The sequence below is a fragment of the Pteropus medius genome, unplaced genomic scaffold (genome assembly GCF_902729225.1).
Source record: "Pteropus medius unplaced genomic scaffold, Ma_sr-lr_union100, whole genome shotgun sequence".
Classification (NCBI taxonomy): domain Eukaryota; kingdom Metazoa; phylum Chordata; class Mammalia; order Chiroptera; family Pteropodidae; genus Pteropus; species Pteropus medius.
Genome location: NW_024343580.1, coordinates 58,558 through 76,611, shown reverse-complemented (window position 1 = coordinate 76,611; position 18,054 = coordinate 58,558). Strand labels below are relative to the sequence as shown.

Sequence of the window (18,054 nt, the reverse complement as noted above, 5' to 3'; positions counted from 1 at the left end):
TAAGCCTCACGCCCACGTGATGTCGTTTCTGAAAGCCGGAGTGTTTTCAAATTCAGCAGAATCTCGGGAGCGAAGATTGGCGGTTATGGACACGCCGTCCTCCCTCGTGACTGGATCAGACTCTGAGCAAACGCCACTGCGGCAAGCCTGAGCGCCGCTGCCACCTCCCCACCGCCCCGAACACGCTCGCACAGGCTCGCGAGCCAGTTTCCTGAAAATAAAAAGCACTGGCAGGTGGCCGCACGAAAGCTATTTTTCTTTTAAGCTCCCCGGAATCCTGTTGAATATTAAAGTTCCATCTTGAGGCTCGACTCAATTCGGATCTGCCCGTAAGGACGTAACGTAGCGATTCTTCATTCGCCGGGTGATTGATTCCCGACTCTAGGTTCTGGGCGTACATGTTTGCAGAGCAGTCATCTCCCTGTGATGTCGCTGGGTGTGATGGATGGCGTAGGGGACGGAGGAACGAGAGCTGGCTGCCGAGCCGGGGCGAGCAGGCCCCTTGTGCCTTCGTCTTGCACGTAGGCGACCAGCCTTCTCCGAGAGACACCCAGGAGGCTGTGCCGGGGGTGGGGGAGGCCCCACCGTGCCGTTCACCTTCGTCTGCCTAACCAATTTCATCCTGCAGAATGAAGAGACTAGGAACCATCCCCACCCCCCAAAAAATAAAAATAAAAAACAAAGGAAAAAAATCACGCGAAGCCACGTGCCTGGCGCCGTGGCCAGCGGGGACCTGGTTCGCGTCTCCGGCTGTAGGAACACGGGCGGGAGGAGGCGGAGGGGATGTTTACCGGACCCATTTGCTGTGCGTGGAGACCGCTCGGTCCCCGATGATGCCGGCGATTAACTCGTAAATAATGCACGGGCCTCTCCTGGTGCATTAGGAAGCAGGAGAGATCGTCTGGCACCTGCCCCAGCTCCTTCCCTGAACCCGTTTTCTTGTTGCCCTTTGGACAGGTGCAAAACATGTCCCAGTCCATCGAGGTCCTGGACCGGCGGACTCAGAGGGACTTGCAGTACGTGGAGAAGATGGAGAACCAGATGAAAGGGCTAGAGTCCAAGTTCAAGCAGGTGGAGGAGAGTCACAAGCAACACCTGGCCAGGCAGTTCAAGGTACGCGTGCCCTCCTCCCCCCGCGGGAACGGCGGGGCCCTGGGGGAGCCCTGCGGGAAGCGGGCGGCCTCCCCTCTCCTCGGTTTGGTGAAAGACACCTCCCAGGGGAAGCTTAGGCGGTGGCCTTCAGATCCCATTTGTCCCTCAGGCCGGGAGTCCGGAGCTTCCCCAGCCAAGTCACAGATCAGCTGGGAGGCGACAGGATGGGTGCCCATCATTCCACATTAGCCGAGGATTAGCTTCGTTGATTAGGGCCGATTCTGAGCAGGGACCGCTCGGGGCCTCTTTTCACATCTGACCTAATTTAGTCGTGACGCAGGGAAGAAAGAGACGCCACCCCCTTTCTCCCGGCGCCGTAAGTTCTTTTCTCTGGGTCACTGGACGATGAAGCCGGGGTTCGTTTGGCCTAAAATTATATATACGTATGTATGAATATGTATATATATGCTTAGAGTTGACACAGCTTCAAAACGACTAAATCGAGAGCTCATCTGCACCTTAATTAAGGTATACATGCATGTTAATTAGGAATGCGGCCCAGATGTAAACGAATGGGTCACATCACGAGAAATTGCTGACGCCCTGCTTCCCTGTCCCTCTGATGCTAATGCTTCCCTTTGATGTGCGCCCTGCATGAAGCGAGGACGAGTTCGCTTTTCAGAAAGCGGTACGTTATAGAGACGAGATGGCAAGCTAATGAAGTTACAAATCTATATTATAAATAAAATAACAGCAGGCCCGGTCCTATGGGGGAGAAATGAGCCATCGCTCTGGCTGGAGGCAGGTGGACACATTGTCCTCGCTTCTGATGCGCCATCAGAGATGGTTCTGGAAAGACGTTTTGACCCGCCTGACCCGAAAGAGTCTATGCCTCTCTTTGAAAGGCCAGGGCTCCCTTCTCAGGGCAGAGTCAGTCCCTTGAAGATGAGGGTGTCTTCTGTGACCCGAGCCAGCGCATCTCTGCAGGCAGGCTCCAGCCCCACGGCCACCTCTCTCCCGGGTCCCAGACCGGGGTCCCTGTGTCCCTCGGGGAAGAAAAGCCGTCCCCGCCTTCTGCCCTGCTTTCGTCCCATTCACACATCCGCAGGAATCGGTGTGCGGGGGCCTGCGCAGCTAACTAGCTAACTGTCAAAGCCGTTCGTCTGGGCTGACTGTAGCCCCGGAGTGTGACGTTTTTCTTACGTGACCATGAAAATATCTGTCTCTTAATGGCTGTCTGTCTAAGGCAGGCTGGTGAGGTAGCTCCTCAACAGTATTTCGTTTTCTTGCTTACAGGGCTAATTTAAAAGCGTTTTTTCAATGCTGCAGTGACCGGAGAAGCAATGCATTCCCATGTAACCATGTCAGAGGGCCAGACAGCTTTTTGCTCCCTGCATTTTTACTATTACTTTCCAACACTTAGCACCATTTCCCTAAGGAACCTTGCAGACAACCAGGATCCTCTTTTGCATGCGACTGTAGATGCATTTCATGAATACTTTGAACCCTTGTCAATGCATTTTTTGAAAAAGAAAAAAAAAAGAAAGAAACTTTGTGTATGTGACTTCAAGCATGTAACCTTAAGATGTTGCATTCTAACTGACAATAAAGACCTTTCCCAAATACGATGGTGTTTCTGAAGACTGTTTAATATCCTCTTGTACCTTTTTTGGACCGGATGATAAGCAAAGCTCTGCCTAAGGCAGGAAGGCACAGTTCCCGTCACCTAGGGAGGGGCCAGGCCAAGGCAGGATGTGACACGTTTTTGCACGCATCGCACTGAACCTAGCTTATTTTAACCTTGCAGGCAATAAAAGCGAAAATGGATGAACTTAGGCCTTTGATACCTGTGTTGGAAGAGTACAAGGCCGATGCCAAATTGGTTTTGCAGTTTAAGGAGGAGGTCCAGAATCTGACGTCAGTGCTTAACGAACTGCAGGAGGAGATTGGAGCCTATGACTACGATGAACTGCAGAGCAGAGTGTCCAGTCTCGAGGAGAGGCTCCGTGCGTGCATGCAAAAGCTAGGTAGGCCGGCACCCCGCGGGGCTCGCGGGCAGGCTCAGGGACCGGTGCTGACGTGGACAGCGCCTGCCTGGCTTCCGGTGGCCACGGCTGGATTAGGGCCGCTGGGTAGGGCCACCCCGAGACAGAGAGAGAGAGGAATGCAGGCTGCATCCAGGTGAGGGCTTGTCCCACCCCACGCAGAGGCCGGCTCACAGACCCCTCCGAGTCGCACGTCTGGACGAAAATAGGGGGGTGTCAGATGTCGCAAACCCGCTGCAGAAGGTGTGTGCGTGCGTGCGTGCATGCGTGCGTGCGTTGGGGTGAGCTCTAACGACGCGATGGCTGAGGGCCGGAGGTGTGCATCTGGGGTTCCCTCCGGGGTGAGAACGAGGAAGCTGCCCAGACACTGCACCGCACGTGGTTTGAGTGTATCACACCTGTCACACACCCGCAGCGCCAGAGCTGGCTCGCAGGCATGAAGGAGCCCCCCCAGCCCCCGCAAAGCAGCCTGGGAAAGCCGGAACCCCTGAGCTCCCCTGCTCCTCGCTCCATCCCTGTTTCCTCAGAGGACCCTCCATGCGGGCGGCGCCCCTTAATTATTCGTGCTCGAACGCCCGCTTGCCTTATCACCTTCCCGCTAACTGCTGTGACAGACCTGACACGTTCGTGTCTGAGTTCACCTTTAAGGAGCACGTGTTCGATCCCAGTTCCAGTCTTAGGATTTCCTGACAGACACCAGCTGGCCCTTCTCGCCACCGTTTTAAAACCACATTCGTAGCGGGCACTTTTTCGGGTAACTCGGGGTCCTTCTGCTTTACGGAGAAGCGTCCCCTTGGGTTTGATCCGATGCTCTCACTTGGTCCCTATTCATCCCGCTTACCCCCACGCACGGGCACGCCAAATGCCTCCTTATAAACTTCAAACACCCCCAAAGAACAGATGCTCTTGAGACCCCAATGCTGCTGTCAGAGGGAGGGAGAGAGAACATGCACAGGGCAAGGAGTGGAGTCGGCAGCCTTGGGTTCGAGGGGTTCCCGTGCCTCGACGGTCTTCGGTGCCGTTCCAGGCGCCCCGCAAAGGCACACGCTTTCAAGTTCCCCGGTCCCGGACAGAAGACGGACACACGTCGGGGCTTCGAGGGTGAGCGCGTTTTAACGCGCGCGCTCTAGCCGGGTCACGTGACGGAGGGGCCGCTGCGTGTTTTCGGGGATGGGCTTCGTGGCGCCCAAGTCCTGGAGTGCCAGGAGCTGGGTGACCTGGGACGGTCCCAGGGGGTCAGGGCCGGACGGCCTCCACCAGCCCTTTCCATCTCCACGTTCCCGGAGTCGGTACCATGTGTGAGAGCAGTGACTATAATCGGGCTATGTTAATGATGACGGGGCTACGTGATTATTTCTGCTGGGCACAGTCTGAGTTTCTGGCCAGAATGACCCCAGGCTCCCCATCGCCAGTCTCTCTCCCGACCCCCCAAGCCTTCCTACAGGGGGGCGGGGAGGATCTCTCGGCCTCTGAAGAATCCTAGGTGGGGGGCTTTGTTATTTATCGTCCACGAGCAGTGATTTTCCTCTCTGGTGCACGGGCTGCGTAGACCAGGGAGAAACGAGATTAAACCCCCACATCTTCCAATTCATAGATCAAGGAGGAAAATAGAAATTCAGAGCAAAAAGCCACAAAGGGTGAGAAGCTAAGCGTCTTTCCAAGGGCGGCCCCGCCCCCAGGACAGGCAGCCTTCCCGTCTGTGCCCGGCCTGTCCTTCGAAGCTGGATGGATTTACCTCGTGGCTCAGGGTCGTGGGGCCTGTCCCACGGTTGTCATCGGGCTGCCGCAGGGTGGATGGGGAGAAATGAGACGATGACCAGGCCCTCAGAGGCCGCGATGTCCTTGTCACCTCCGCCGGTAATCATTGCTTCACAAGACCTTGCCGTGCGGGCCGGCCACTGAGTCAGAGTGTGCAGGTGGGACCCCAGACCCGCATGCAACCAGCGCCCGGTTGATTCGGATGAATCAAGCGATGGGAGCCACAGCCGGGGAGCCGTGACGTGACGCAGTCAGTGCCACCCCCGCTCCATAGCCGCGTGGCTCTCTCAAGGTGCTGCCCGCCTCAAGGCCTGGTAGCTGCCTCTTTGTCTGTAAAATGAAGGCATAGGAGTCCCTTTGCCTGGGGTCCCTGTGTGAGCTCACAGATGTCATTCATGTCATGGGCTCCTCACTGTGCCAGGCAGAGTAGTGGTGGTAGAATAGGTAGGTAGGTGGATGGATGGATAGATGGAATGATGACAGATAGATGATAGAGAGATGGTAGGTAGGTAGATAGATGAGTAGATAGGTGATAGATAATAGACACACAGGTAGTTGATAGATTATAGACAGATGATGGATGATGGGCAACAGGCTGACAGGTTTAGCAGCTGCCGCTTCTCCCTTTCTCTAGGTTTTCATTCAAGCTCAGTAACTTAAGGACCCAGTTACTGCCCGTGGCTTCTTAGTTTGGTCTTTATTTTAGCCTTGCTGACAGGTGCCGCCGTAGCAGCCTGCTTCTGAGCTGAGGCTGCGGACCAGCACGGGGCAGGGGGCCCTCGGCCGTGGAGCCAGGTGTGCCGACAGCTGCCCTGTGCGGGCGGGGCTGTGTACGACGCAGCGTCTCGGTGGCTGCGGTTCGCACAGCTCTCTGTCACCTTTGTGTGTATGTAACACGAGGGCCCCCCTGCGGTCCCCCAGAGGTGCCTTAGTCAGGCCTCTCTGTGTTACAGCTTCTCTTCGAGCTGGTGCTGCTGGCGATTCCTGATCTCAGACTATACATAGAAAAAAGCAGATTTCATTGGTTTTCTGTTTCCATTTTAAAATCCCTCTCTCCAGCGTGGCCTCTGGCCCGAATTCCTTGGTGGGCATGTCCGCCCAGAGCTGTCCCTGTACCTTGGTGACCATCCTGGCTGTCATTCAGAAGGAACCTCCTTCAAGGAATAGCGAGAGACAGGTGACCCCATCCGCAGGACCACAGCTTTGTCCAAGCGCCCTTCCTCCTGGCCTCTTGGGGCGGCCGGACCCTTCCGGCTGGAGCGCAGCCCCTGCGAGATGCGCCTGCTTGGGGCTGCTTCCCAGGCCTCGTCCTCTCCTCTCTCCTCCAGCCCCGCGCGTGCACCCCGAGCACTCGTGACGAGAGAGGGACACTTTCGTGATCCGAATGTGCCAAGGCTGCGCCGCCTGGCTCTGCCGTGGGGCTTCCTTAGGTCCTGTCAGTTCCCAAGGTCTTGGCAGAACCAGTCTGGATGGAGAACCAAAAATAGCTCCATGACTCCAGACCCCGGGCCGGGAGCGCGGAGCCTGCGGCCAGCCGCTGGACCCTTCTCTGCCCATTCTAATTCGTGGCTCGAAGGCTCGGCCAGGGGCTGGGAGACAGTGGCGCTTGGCCCCAAGCCCGGGAGACCTTGCCCTGCAGGGCGGGGCTGGTGCTGCTGCAGGTCAGACCTGGACTGCCGCCAGCCCCCCTTCTCTGCGGCCAGCGAGGACAAGGGGGTGGGGTTCAGAAGGGAGAGGTCTCCGGAGGAGGCATCAGTTTGGGCCAAGCCACGGGTGACAGGTGGGAGGCGGGTGGCATTCCGGCAGGGGAAGGGATCGAGCGAAGGCAGGCAACCTGGGCTCGTGGCCAGGCACCTGAGCCGAGTCGGGGTGCTGGCCTGCCATCTCGGCCCTTCAGAGTGTCTGGTCGTCCAGCAGACTGGGCTTGGGACAGGGCTTCGGCGAGTGGACATCACAGTGAGAAGTGGCCGGAACCCACAAAGCGCTGTGGGAGGAAATCCAGCAGGCTTTTGACCCCTGATGCTGTGGGGGCGACGGCTTCTTGGGCTTCTCCCTCCGCTGTCCACTTCCTCGGGAAATTCACGGGGGCGCAGTGCCATCTTAGTGGGTGCTGGCCTCCGGGCAGCGGGGAAGGGCCAGAGGGGCTGCTGATGGTGAGATATGACCCCTGTGTCACCCAAGTCCCACCCAGTTCAGGGGGTCTGCCATCCTGGGGGGCAGCCCAGAGCCCCCACCCCCCACCCCCCGCCAGGGCCAATAGGAACAAAGAGAGTACAGAGGGACCAGCCTGGGCCTTGCCTCTCCCATACCCTCCCTCAGGGAGCCTCACCCCACCCCCCAAGAGGGTGAAAAATTGGCCCAGGAACCCCCCTCCATGAGATTTCCAAAACCCACCCACTTTCTTGCTTCTAGTGGCTGTAAACACAGGTTAACCTTGGACGTGACCTCCAGCCCCCTTTCTGCCCCATCTCCCCTCACACCGATGCGGGAGGGGTGGACAGGGCTGAGCACACGTGCTCTGGTGTTCAGCCGGACGGCGGCCTGGGGCTGTGAGGGGGCAGTGTTCATGTGGGAAGGCCCGTTAACACCTCCCGAAGGCAGAACAGGGCCAGAAATTCGGGGAAGAAGGAGGCGAGTAAAAATAGTCGTGGCGTTTCTTTTCCGAATCTGGGCCAGGGGGCAGGGCTCCGGGAGCTCGGAGCGGAGCGGCGCGCCTCCGCGGGGTTTGGGTGCAAAGCCAGCCTTCCTTCTGATTGCAGCCGGCGGCTCTTACTCCCGCCCCAAGCTGCCAAGTCACCCAGAGCAGGTTCCGCCAGGTGGCTCCTGGCTCTGGGCAAGGGGTCTGGAGGGCCCACCTTCCCAGTCTTGTGTGACGCTGCCGGTGGACAGACTCACCCCACTAGAAGTTCGGGGAGGGAGGCACCCCAAGCGTGCAGAGGTGGGCTGGGCTGGGCTGGGCCACGCCTCCCCGGGCCAGCCTTCACGTTGCAGGCTGTCCCAGCTAAGCCGAGGTCCCTGGGCTAAGCCGCTGACAGTCTCCCGGAGGCACCCGGCCCTCTCTGAACTTTGTAGGCTGCTGTGCACATGCGCTGAGTTGGTGGCAGTAGAGCGGTGCCATGCAGGCCTGGCCTGCGGGAAGGGAGGACAGTACAGAGGGCACGTGTTCCCACAGGGAAGCTGCCCCTCCCACTGGAGAGAGTGGCCCGCTCCTGCGGCCCGGGGCCTGGCTGGCATTCGGCTGGTTACCGTGCGGGATTTCTGCGGCCGTTCGCACGGGTGGGCGGTGGGCGAGAGAAATGGGCTTTGCAGGCGCGGCTGCCTCTCTGGGCCCAGGTGCAGCCCGCGAGGCCCATGGGCTGTGGGAGGGGCAGAGGCTGAGTCGAGGATGCTGGGTTCCAGCTTCGGCCGTGCCTGTGTGCCGGCCTGGCCCTGAGCACGCCCACCCGGCCTGCAGCCTCCATCCGCGATGGTCACACACAGTGTCCCGTCCATCCTGATGCTCCCCAGTCTGTCAGAGCCCAGCTCTCCGGCCTCCGGGCAGGAGACCCTCCCACCCTTGGGGAAGGCTCATGGCTGTTGGGGGGCGGGGGGGGCGGTGCCGGGCCTGCTCACTGACCGGAGGGCACAGAGAGGGGCGCTGTTTGCAGGGAAGTGCACTGTCCTTGGGCCCGATGAGCGGATCTGAGCGGCACAGTGTCCTTCCTGCCTTGAGCCTGACCATGGCCAAAGCTGCGGGGGGGGCCTCAGGGCCTTCTCTCTAGCTGCCTTCGGGGCCCGGGCAGTGCTGGCCCCGTTTTCCACGGGGAAAAACCAAGTCTTGCAGGATGCCCATCCCCTGGCCAGAGGCGCTGCTCTGGCACCACCGTCAGCCCCATGGGGAGGGAGGAAGGGAGGGAGGGAGGCCCCAAGGGCGGTGCCCCTCCCCCGGCTACCTGGTCTCCGTTGCTCCCCGTTTGGGGCTGGGGCCTTCGCTGCTGCTCAGCAGGCCTCCCAGACCAATGGACAGAGGGCACCCTGCACCCTCGTCCAGTGGGCACTCGGGTTGGCCAAGGCACTCAGTCCCTGTGCTGTGGCTCTCTTCCAGCCTGTGGCAAGCTGACGGGCATAAGTGACCCCGTGACCATCAAGACCTCCGGCTCGAGGTTCGGGTCCTGGATGACGGACCCCCTGGCCCCAGAAGGTGATAACAGGGTAAGTGCCCCTCATACGGCCCGGCTCGCGGTCTTGTGGAGAAGGGTCCGCCCTACCGCCCCCCACCGTCTCCGCCCCCTGCCATCTCCGCCCCCACAGGTCTGGCTCTCCAGAGGGCCCACGTACGTGCACCTGCCCCAGGGACTGAGCGGGCCTGGTGCCCCCCGGGGGCTAGTCCTCCCTTGCCGAGGCCTCTATGCCAAGCAGAGACACAGAGCACAGACGGCCATGAGGATGGTGGTGGCCAGTGACAGAGCAGCGGACCCCTGCCCGCCCTCCTGGGGCCAGGCGGGCACTCAGAGCCTGAAACCTCTCAGACATCCCCGCCTGCCGCCTCTGCTGCAGCAGGAGAAGCCATTAGGCCTTTCTCGTTTTAATGACATCTCATTTGTATTTCATTTGCCATTCCTTTCATGGCTGATGGAAACTCGTGTTTCTTTTTGATTTAGGAAAGAGGCCATGTTCTTTCTCCTAGACTTCCCCATCCCCCGCCCCTACTAGCCCCCGGTTAATCAAAAAAAGAGAGAGAAACGAGCACCACGCTTGTCCCCATTTGGGCCCGGGTCCCGTTGTTTGAGCCTTTGAAGTGAGGAGACGAGGGGTGGCAGGCTGAGTGGGGGACGCTTGGCCCGCTCAGTCACTGCATATTGTGACAGCATCATTTTGGAGCCTCTACCAAGGGAAGATTCTGCCCCAAGTTCCTGGTGGATGAGAGAAGCTGCTTGGGCTTCGCTGTCCCTTGGGGTCCCCAGCCTGACAGCTGTCACCCAGAGTGAGCAGTCCAGCAGTCTGGGGCATTTCTTGTCAGCCCTCTGTCCTTCAGAGCACTGCAGGACGTTTAGAAAATAACACTTTAAAAAGCCTCAACCCGTTCCTGGAGCCGGGGTGAGAAAGGGGTGAAAAATTTGAGACCTTCTGAGCCTCCTCTGCAGGATTTTTCTGGAACTGCATGAGTCCCAGACCCTCTCCCCCAAGCTCCCCACCCCACCGCTTAGAAGGCGGCCTGAGACGTGACCTTCTGCATTTAAACGCGAGATGGCATGGCACTTCCGGCTCCCTTCTCCTGGGGAGCACAGGGACGAGGACTCAGGGGCTTCCGGGAGCCTCTGTGTTCCTCTTTATCCACAGCGTCCATGGGGAGGGGCCACCCCATCACGCCCCCGATTGCGGGGAGCAGTGTCTTCCTAGATGCTCGCCCGGAGTTTGCCGGTGGAGAGTTCTGGAAGGGCTGGCAGCATTCTGCACATCTGGGGTACGATTAGGGTGGGCATTTGGGGAGAGGCTGTTTTTGCTGTGTTTTCCACACCGTGACGACTAGCTGGCACTCACACATTCCACATCCCGCCTGGAAAACCCCATCTGTGTCCCGAGCTTGGTTAGGAACGTGCTCTTGCCAAAGATGTTGGTGACAGCAGTATGGAAATGAATCGGGCCATGATGGTGGCGTAGGGGTCAGGTCCTGCAGCCAGGCACTGGCGAAGCACTTGGTGTTTGTAGTGGCTCCGTGAATGTGAGAGAAAGTGGCGAGGCCCCCAACGCATCCACACGGGTGCCTGTCCTGGTTCAGTCCCCCAGTGACCCTCCGGCTTGGAGATTGCTGTCATCTCCACTGAGCTGATGAGAAAACCCAGGTCCACAAGGGTCACTTGACTTCCCCGGGGTCTCGGAAAGGCTCGCCAGGGGTTTTATTAACAAATGTGTAGAGCGGGCATTGGCGTGTCAAGCCGCGTCCCCCCAGTGGCCCTGTCCCCACCGCTGGCCTGCAGTCTGCCCACCATGCTGCCACACTGCACAAGCCCACGCAGACCCGGTGGGGTCCACGAGCTGGAACCATGACCCCAGTGCAGCAGAGCCAGGCCCCATGCCCGATGGTTCCGCCGCATCTGACACTGATAACGGGACCCTCGGCCCAGTTTGCTCCTGGCTCCCTTGGTCTCAGAGAGGGCTAGTCGTTTACCTCTGCTCGGACACGGGCATCGGGGCTCCCGGAAGCCCGCCGTTTGCCCTGCCCCGGATGGCGAGGGCGTAGACTCGCAGGGCTGTCGAGGTGGTGATGGATGCTTTTGATAATTAGACGTCCATTTTCGGCTTAATGACTTGATCGCCCTCCAGGAAAGGAGGCCCGGGTTACAGACGGAGTGTGCGAGGGGAGGAGAGCCTCTCGGGGGGCTGATGGCCCGGGGAAGGGTGGAGAGGGCTCAGCCGGCAGGGCATGCTGGGGGCCTGCTCAGAGTGCTTCGATCACTTGGCAGCCCCACTCCAAGCCTGGCTCAGGCCACTCCGAGCCATGAGCTCAGTACGGTGACCTCCAACTCCCAGCCTGCTAGGTGACACATCCCCTGGTCCTGCCATAGACCTGGAAAAGCCTGTTTTGTTTTGTTTGATCTTTTCTGTTCTCCCAGCCCGTTTTGATCACGCACACGTACTCCAAAAATAAATAAAATCAATGCCGGCTCCAGCTGCAGGCCTCCAGGGAGGGCGGGCAAAGGCCGTGGCCCGGTGGGGCCCATCTAAGTCAAGGGGCCTGCAGAAGAGCCGGCAGCCGGCAGTCCCGCACTGGCCCATGAGAACAGGTCAGCGGGGCCGGCCTCTGTACCCGCCCTTCCTCAACTCGCTTACTGAGCCGGAGCCGTGTGCCCGGCACTGGCTCCCCCAGGCCCAGGAGCTGCCTCCTCTAGTTGGTGACCCGCTCACGTATTGCTGTTGGCCCCAGGGCTGCAGAAGCCCCTGCCCTGACGCCAGGCCCTCGCCCCTGTCCCCTTCCAGGCCCGCTCCTCAGGGACCGTGTTCCCCGACACTGAGGCACGCAGCTCTGACTGCGGACCCCTCTGGAGTCCATTGTCCACTTCCCTTCTGTGGGTCTGCGTCTGCCGCGGGAGCCCCAGCCCACTCACACCAGACAGTAGCGAGGGGACCGGCCACCCCTCGCCCCCCTGGGAAGTCCATGTTCAGAGGGGCGTATCGTCACTGGGACACTGTCCGTCTGCGAGCGAATGAGAGCTCAGCTCGTTTTAGTTCCGATACACACGAACCCCGCGGACCGTTTCTCTGCGGGGCCGATCTGGGGCCACCGGCCGCACCCTGCTCCCTTCAGCCGCCCTCCCCAGGAACACCTGTCTCCCCCCGTCCAGCGGGCAGCTCCCCTTCCCGCGTCTCCCCGAACAGCCCAGGCTCCTAGTGACAGCGGTCCCATCGGGAGGACATGGACAGATGCCCGACAGGCCAAGGGGGAGAGCGCAGGCAGCCGGGCTGCTCGGCTGGTCCCCGAGTGGCGTCCGCTCCCACTGCCGCCCCCGGCCACGTCCGTGTGTCCAGCTGGCGGTGCCAGCTCAACGCCAGACGCCCATCACCCTGCCCTAGCCGAGATCGATCTCTTCACTGAAAGGCAGATGGAGACGGTAGGGACCATTCTCGTGACACTGGCCACGTGGAAGCGAGAAGTGGGAGCCCCGGCGTGTGCCGGGGACACGGCGCTGGGCGGCGGGGCGTGTGAGCTTGCTGGCCTCGTCACTCACCAGAGAAATGGCAGCCGATTTTATCTTCTCTTCTCTGGCACAGGGAGCTTTGTGGATGGGGACGGGGTTGGGGCAGGGACTGGGGCCAGCCCCCGAGGGCAGGCGGTGTCCAGGAACAGAGGGTTACAGCCGGACTTTCTAAGAGAACGGGCCCCATGAGGAAGCCGCCCCAGCCCCCATCAGCCTGGGTGCAGGGTGGGCTGGGGCTGCAGTTGGGAGCAGGGGCCGTCTCGCCCAGGACCCCAAGGGATGTGGCCCCTCGCCCTTCCTTCAGCTGGACCAGAGAGGGACGGCTTATTCACAGAGTGCCGTGCAGGCTGTCGAAACGAATCCCAGCCTCGTCCTGGGCCAGCTGTCACGCCACCCCGCCTGTCCTGGGAGCTGGCGGAGGGCTGTTGAGTCCCACTGGATGGTGTCAATGTGGGCAGAGCTCTCAGACCCTCAGACCACTTGCTCCTCTGTGCTCAGGGCCATGGTCAGAGGCTAACGGGTGGAGTAATGAGCCCCCACCAAGGCGTGCTGGTGACCGAGCGTGTGGTGCGTGTCCAGGGTATGTGGGCTCTCCGTGAACAGTCGTGGTTGTGGCCACAGTGGCTTTTATAAAATGGGTTTTAGCCCACAGCGTGCGGGGTGGCCGGGGCGGCCCCTGTCAGCTGTATCGGTGTAAATGAAGTGAGGTGGCCGGACTCCCGCTGGCCGCGGAGGAACACGCGCCGGCCACAGCTTTGCCCAGGCCCTTCCCTCCTCTGAGAGAGACACCCCGGTTCTCTCCCGGCCGCTCCCCAGGTGACCCGGGGTCTCGATGAAAAGAACCGTCGGCCCTCTGGAAGCACGCGTGCCCAATCGCCCTGGAAGCCGGCGCTTCTTTGGGGCTCCTCCCTGGGGACAGAGCATCACGGGATGCTCGGGACCCCAGCTGGCTGCAGTGCCCAATGTGCAAATGCCCAGGCTGAGAAACACCGCCCCCAGGCTCAGCCCCAGCTCGGGCTGGCCTCCAGCCGGGAGCTGGGCCCCCAGACGTCTGCAGGGGCCAGTGCGGCTCAGCCCTGCGGGAACATTGGCCTTGGACGTTGGCTGCAGACAGGAACTCAGGACACACTGCGTTGGTGTGTGGGGCTGGGCCCTGAGCTGGGCCCTGGGGGCGGGGGACGCCGGGAGAGGGTCTGGTTCCATGTGTTCACTACGAAGCTACAGGGGTGGTTTCCAGCTCGGCTGGCACATTATAATCTGTGAGCAGATTTAAAAAGTCTTGGTGCCAAAGCCACAACTCAAACCGATTAAGTGAGGACGGCGGGGCTAGAACCCAGACATGGGGCTTTTTAAGCTCCACGGGAGACATGAGAAGGTCGGGGCCCCCTGCGAAGGGCCGAGCGGGGATGGTCAAGTCCATGGTGAGCGGCTCCGGCTCCCAGCCAGAGCATCCGGCCTTGCCCGCCCTTAGAACCACCTGGAAGCCTTAACCAAGCACGAAAGCCTGGCTCAGCCCAGCGGCGGGCTGTCATTGTTCCGTGGGAAAGCTCCTGGGGCACTTGGATGCGGCAGGTTGACGACCGTGGGGTCCAGGCCGCAAGGACCTCAGCCCCAGCGGTTCTGGGGGGGAGGCCAGATGGCCGGAAGGAGTCCTGGGGGTGACAGGGTTCCACCTGAGCTTGGGACTTGGGCGGGAGGGGAGGAAGAAAGGCTTTTGGGTACGGAGATTCGAGGGCACACCTGGAGGACGGGAGCCCACGGTGGCCTCCTCACAGGTCCCTCGGGTGCCAACTCCGTGCCTCTCTGCTGCTCAGGGCGGCTTCTCCTAGGTGACTGAAAGCCCCAAGGCCACAAGCTGGATGTTGAATGTTTAGCTCCTGTGCTAATTTTCCATTCCCCTCCACGGTGCATTTTCCAGAAGCGTCGTGCCCTGTGTCCAATTTGCCGATTTACAGGAGAAAAAGGCAGTTTAAAAACCCTTGGTAGTTTGATGGCAAGTCCACCCATTTCTGCCCACAGAAAGGACGTGCTGGACCCTGGGGGCACAGAGGCGCCCCAGACCCGGCCCCACTGGCAGAGACCCAGTCGAGGGGAGGCGGAGGTTTGCACACACTGGAAGAGCATCTCGGTGATGAGATGGGGGGGCAGGCGAGGAGGGTCGGGGGCCATGTGAGCTGAGTGTGCAAGAAGCAGTGAGCTCCCCGTCCCAGGAAGTGGCCATGTCGGGTACGAGGGCCAGGCTGGGGCTTTGTGGCCGGGGGACGGCGGCAGGCGGGGTTCTACACACGCCCCGTTCTGACCCGTGACCACAGCGCTGGACCACTGGGGCTAAACATACTCAAAGCCTCGAATGCGACCCAGCTTTTTGTTTTTCTAAATCTCGTTAAAAACAAAAAGCATATCTGAACGGACGTCTTGGGAACAAGGTTACGATTTTTAAAATCTTCTAACGCACGTACAGTGCTGCGTCTGAGAGCCGCTTCGTCCTGTCCCCAGCCCCCACCCCCGGCCGCCAGCAGGGCCCTGACGGTGACGGTGACGGTGACGGTGACGGGCGGGCAGAGCAAGCAGCTGTCCCCCGATTCACCTCCTCGCTTCCCAGTTTGCGCCCGTATTGGTTGAAAATGACTAAAGCATTCTGTACAAAGTCTAGACAGTTTTGAGTCAACTGGCATTTAAGGAACAAATGGAACTCTCTCCCTCCGTCACCCAAACGCCGGCCGCTGCTGGGTGCGTCTCGGTCGATTTCCATAATCAGCGCCTTCGAGAAGCCCCTTCTTCTTGGAGAGGCACTTCCCCCCTCCCCCCTTCCCCGCCTCCCGGGTGTGACAAAGAGCGATGACACTCACAGCGTCCCGAATGCCAGCCTAACGGCATTCTGCCCGGCAGACGGGCTGATTCCGTGCAGCCGCTCGGACCGCGTGGTGCGACAGGCACGGTGCCCGCTGGATAGGGAGGCTGCCCTCTCTGGCGACCTTGACAGTGGGTCACACGGAAACGAGAGCTTCCGGTGCTGTGTCCTCATCCGGGGCCCAGGCAGCTGCGCCCTCTTCAATGCCGTCTTGCTGGCCTGGGGTTTTGTGCATTGATGGGGACCTTTTCATCCCCAAACAGGTGTGAGCACCTACTGCGCGCCCTTGGCTGGGGGAGGGCTGTGAACGACAGACGTGCCCGTGTCCCCACGGCCCACAGGCACCCCAACGGAGGGCTCACGTGGACTGCAGAGCGGCTGCGGCCCAGGCCCGCAGGAGGCCAGTGCGCCCCGGCTGCCCATCCCCACACCCCCGCCCCGGCCTCTCTCCCCGGGGGGAGCAGGGTGCCCCGAGGGTTCGGGGAAGGACGTGCCGTCCCCGTTGCTCTCTGCGGTCCCCCAGATCGCCCGCTGATGCTCCGCTCTCCCTGCAGGTCTGGTACATGGACGGCTACCACAACAACCGCTTCGTCCGCGAGTACAAGTCCATGAGCGACTTCATGAGCACGGACAACTTCACGTCACACCGCCTGCCGCACCCTTGGTCTGGCACGGGGCAGGTGGTGTACAATGGCTCCATCTACTTCAACAAGTTCCAGAGCCACATCGTCATCCGGTTCGACCTGAAGACAGAGACCATCCTCAAGACACGCAGCCTGGACTACGCCGGCTACAACAACATGTACCACTACGCCTGGGGCGGCCACTCGGACATCGACCTCATGGCAGACGAGAACGGGCTGTGGGCCGTCTACGCCACCAACCAGAACGCCGGCAACATCGTGATCAGCAAGCTGGACCCCGTGTCGCTGCAGGTGCTGCAGAGTTGGAACACCAGCTACCCCAAGCGCAGTGCGGGCGAGGCCTTCATCATCTGCGGGACCCTGTACGTCACCAACGGCTACTCGGGGGGCACCAAGGTGCACTACGCCTACCAGACCAACGCCTCCACCTACGAGTACATCGACATCCCCTTCCAGAACAAGTACTCCCACATCTCTATGCTGGACTACAACCCCAGGGACCGCGCCCTGTACGCCTGGAACAACGGCCACCAGATCCTCTACAATGTCACCCTCTTCCACGTCATCCGGTCCGACGAGTTGTAGGGGCCTCCGCCCGGAGGCCGAGTGGCCGGGTCGTCACCCACGTGGGCCTTCCCGTGAAGCAGCTGCCGAAACAAATACCGACCACAGTAGTCCTACCAAGTGTGAAACTCATCAGCATCGTGGGGCCCGGGGTCGGTGAGGCCGTGACCCCCGAGTCTCTCCGGCTCGGGCCGGAGGCCGGCGGATTTGGGAAGAAACCCGTCTTTGCAGCTGGAACTGCAGCCCAGGGCCCCCCGGGTCTCCCCCCAGCCCCGCCCCGCCCCGCCCCGGCCCCCTTTCCGATCACGTAACATACTCAAGAAGGCAGGCGGTGACTGTTGGCCGGCTCCCGCGGGAGGACGGCCCCCAGCCCGGATCGCATGAACCCCTCCTGGCTTGCGGCCGGCGCCGGCGACGGGGTCGTCGAGTCTCGTCCAGAGCCCCCCGGGCCCGCGCTCCGCGTCCGAGGGGTGGACGCGGGCCGGTTCGGCTCGCACCCCGTCACGGCTGCTGTCCCTCGACCGTGTGTCGTGTCGTAGATTACCGTGCCGAGACTCCAGTAGCCCGTGGACCCGTGTCCAGTGCGTGCGTGGGACGGCCGGCCGCGGCCCCCGCCCGTGTGGACGTGCCTGCCCCGTAGTGTGTCGTGCAGCGTCTGTCCTTGCTCGTTTGAGGTGGTTTGCCCTGTGCGTTCAGTTTAGCGATGGATGTTGTAATGCAGTGCCGTAGTTCGGGCCTGAAGTGGACGGCTCCTGTTTCTCGACAATAATAATAATAGTAATAATAATCAGTGTTCACCCTTGTAGAGAGATAGTCAAGTTCACGCCGATTACAATCGGAGGGCTTCTTCTCTTCCTGTTCAGTTACCCAAACCACAGAAGCGCGGGCGAGAAGGGCTCCTCGAGGGGAACCGGATCCCTGTGGGGAAGGGACGTCCCCGAGGGCGCGTGCGTGCGGAAAGTACATTTTTTAAGTAAAAAAGAGGGGAACTTTGTACTCTCCAGTTATCTAAGGAACAATAAAGATGTTAGGAGATGTCTCTGCTTTACTTGTCGTTTCTGATGACTTTAGAAACGATGGCCTTTCCCAGAGCCTTGCGGTTGCCGTGGGGACACGTCCCCCGTGGGTCTCTAACCGCCCATCCCCCCAGAGGTCAGAGCCCGGAGGTCATCTCGGGGTGGCCCCCGTCCCAGGTGAATGGGGACCCCAAGGCTGCACCCCTGGGAGCCCCACCCCTGCCCCCTCTTCCACCTGTCAGGCTCCCCAAGGTCGCAGCTGGGAAGAGTCCAGGACAGGCACGTGGCAGGTGGTGCCAGCAGAGACCCTGCTGAAGAGTGGGTGACGGTGACCCCAGGGGCTGTGCTGGGTCCAGGAGGAGAGCGGCTGGTCCCCTCTGGGATCTGGGTCCCCAGGCCTTGGAGACG

General features: G+C 60.8%; 1 protein-coding gene across 3 annotated transcripts in view; it reads left to right on the top strand.

Moving 5' to 3' along the window:
• OLFM1 (olfactomedin 1) overlaps window positions 1–17,678 on the top strand; it is a 36,042-nt gene extending 18,364 nt beyond the window's left edge. For 2 of the 3 annotated variants that reach the window (XM_039867593.1, XM_039867594.1), the window contains exons 3-6: window positions 958–1,113; window positions 2,900–3,119; window positions 8,980–9,086; window positions 15,977–17,678. In XM_039867593.1, the coding sequence (XP_039723527.1) occupies window positions 958–1,113; window positions 2,900–3,119; window positions 8,980–9,086; window positions 15,977–16,651 (1,158 nt within the window). In that variant the 3' untranslated portion in view covers window positions 16,652–17,678. Of the gene's footprint in view, window positions 1–957; window positions 1,114–2,388; window positions 2,721–2,899; window positions 3,120–8,979; window positions 9,087–15,976 lie in introns of those variants that run through there. The other variant, XM_039867596.1, reaches the window with a different exon arrangement.
• The last annotated feature ends 376 nt before the right edge of the window (window positions 17,679–18,054 follow it).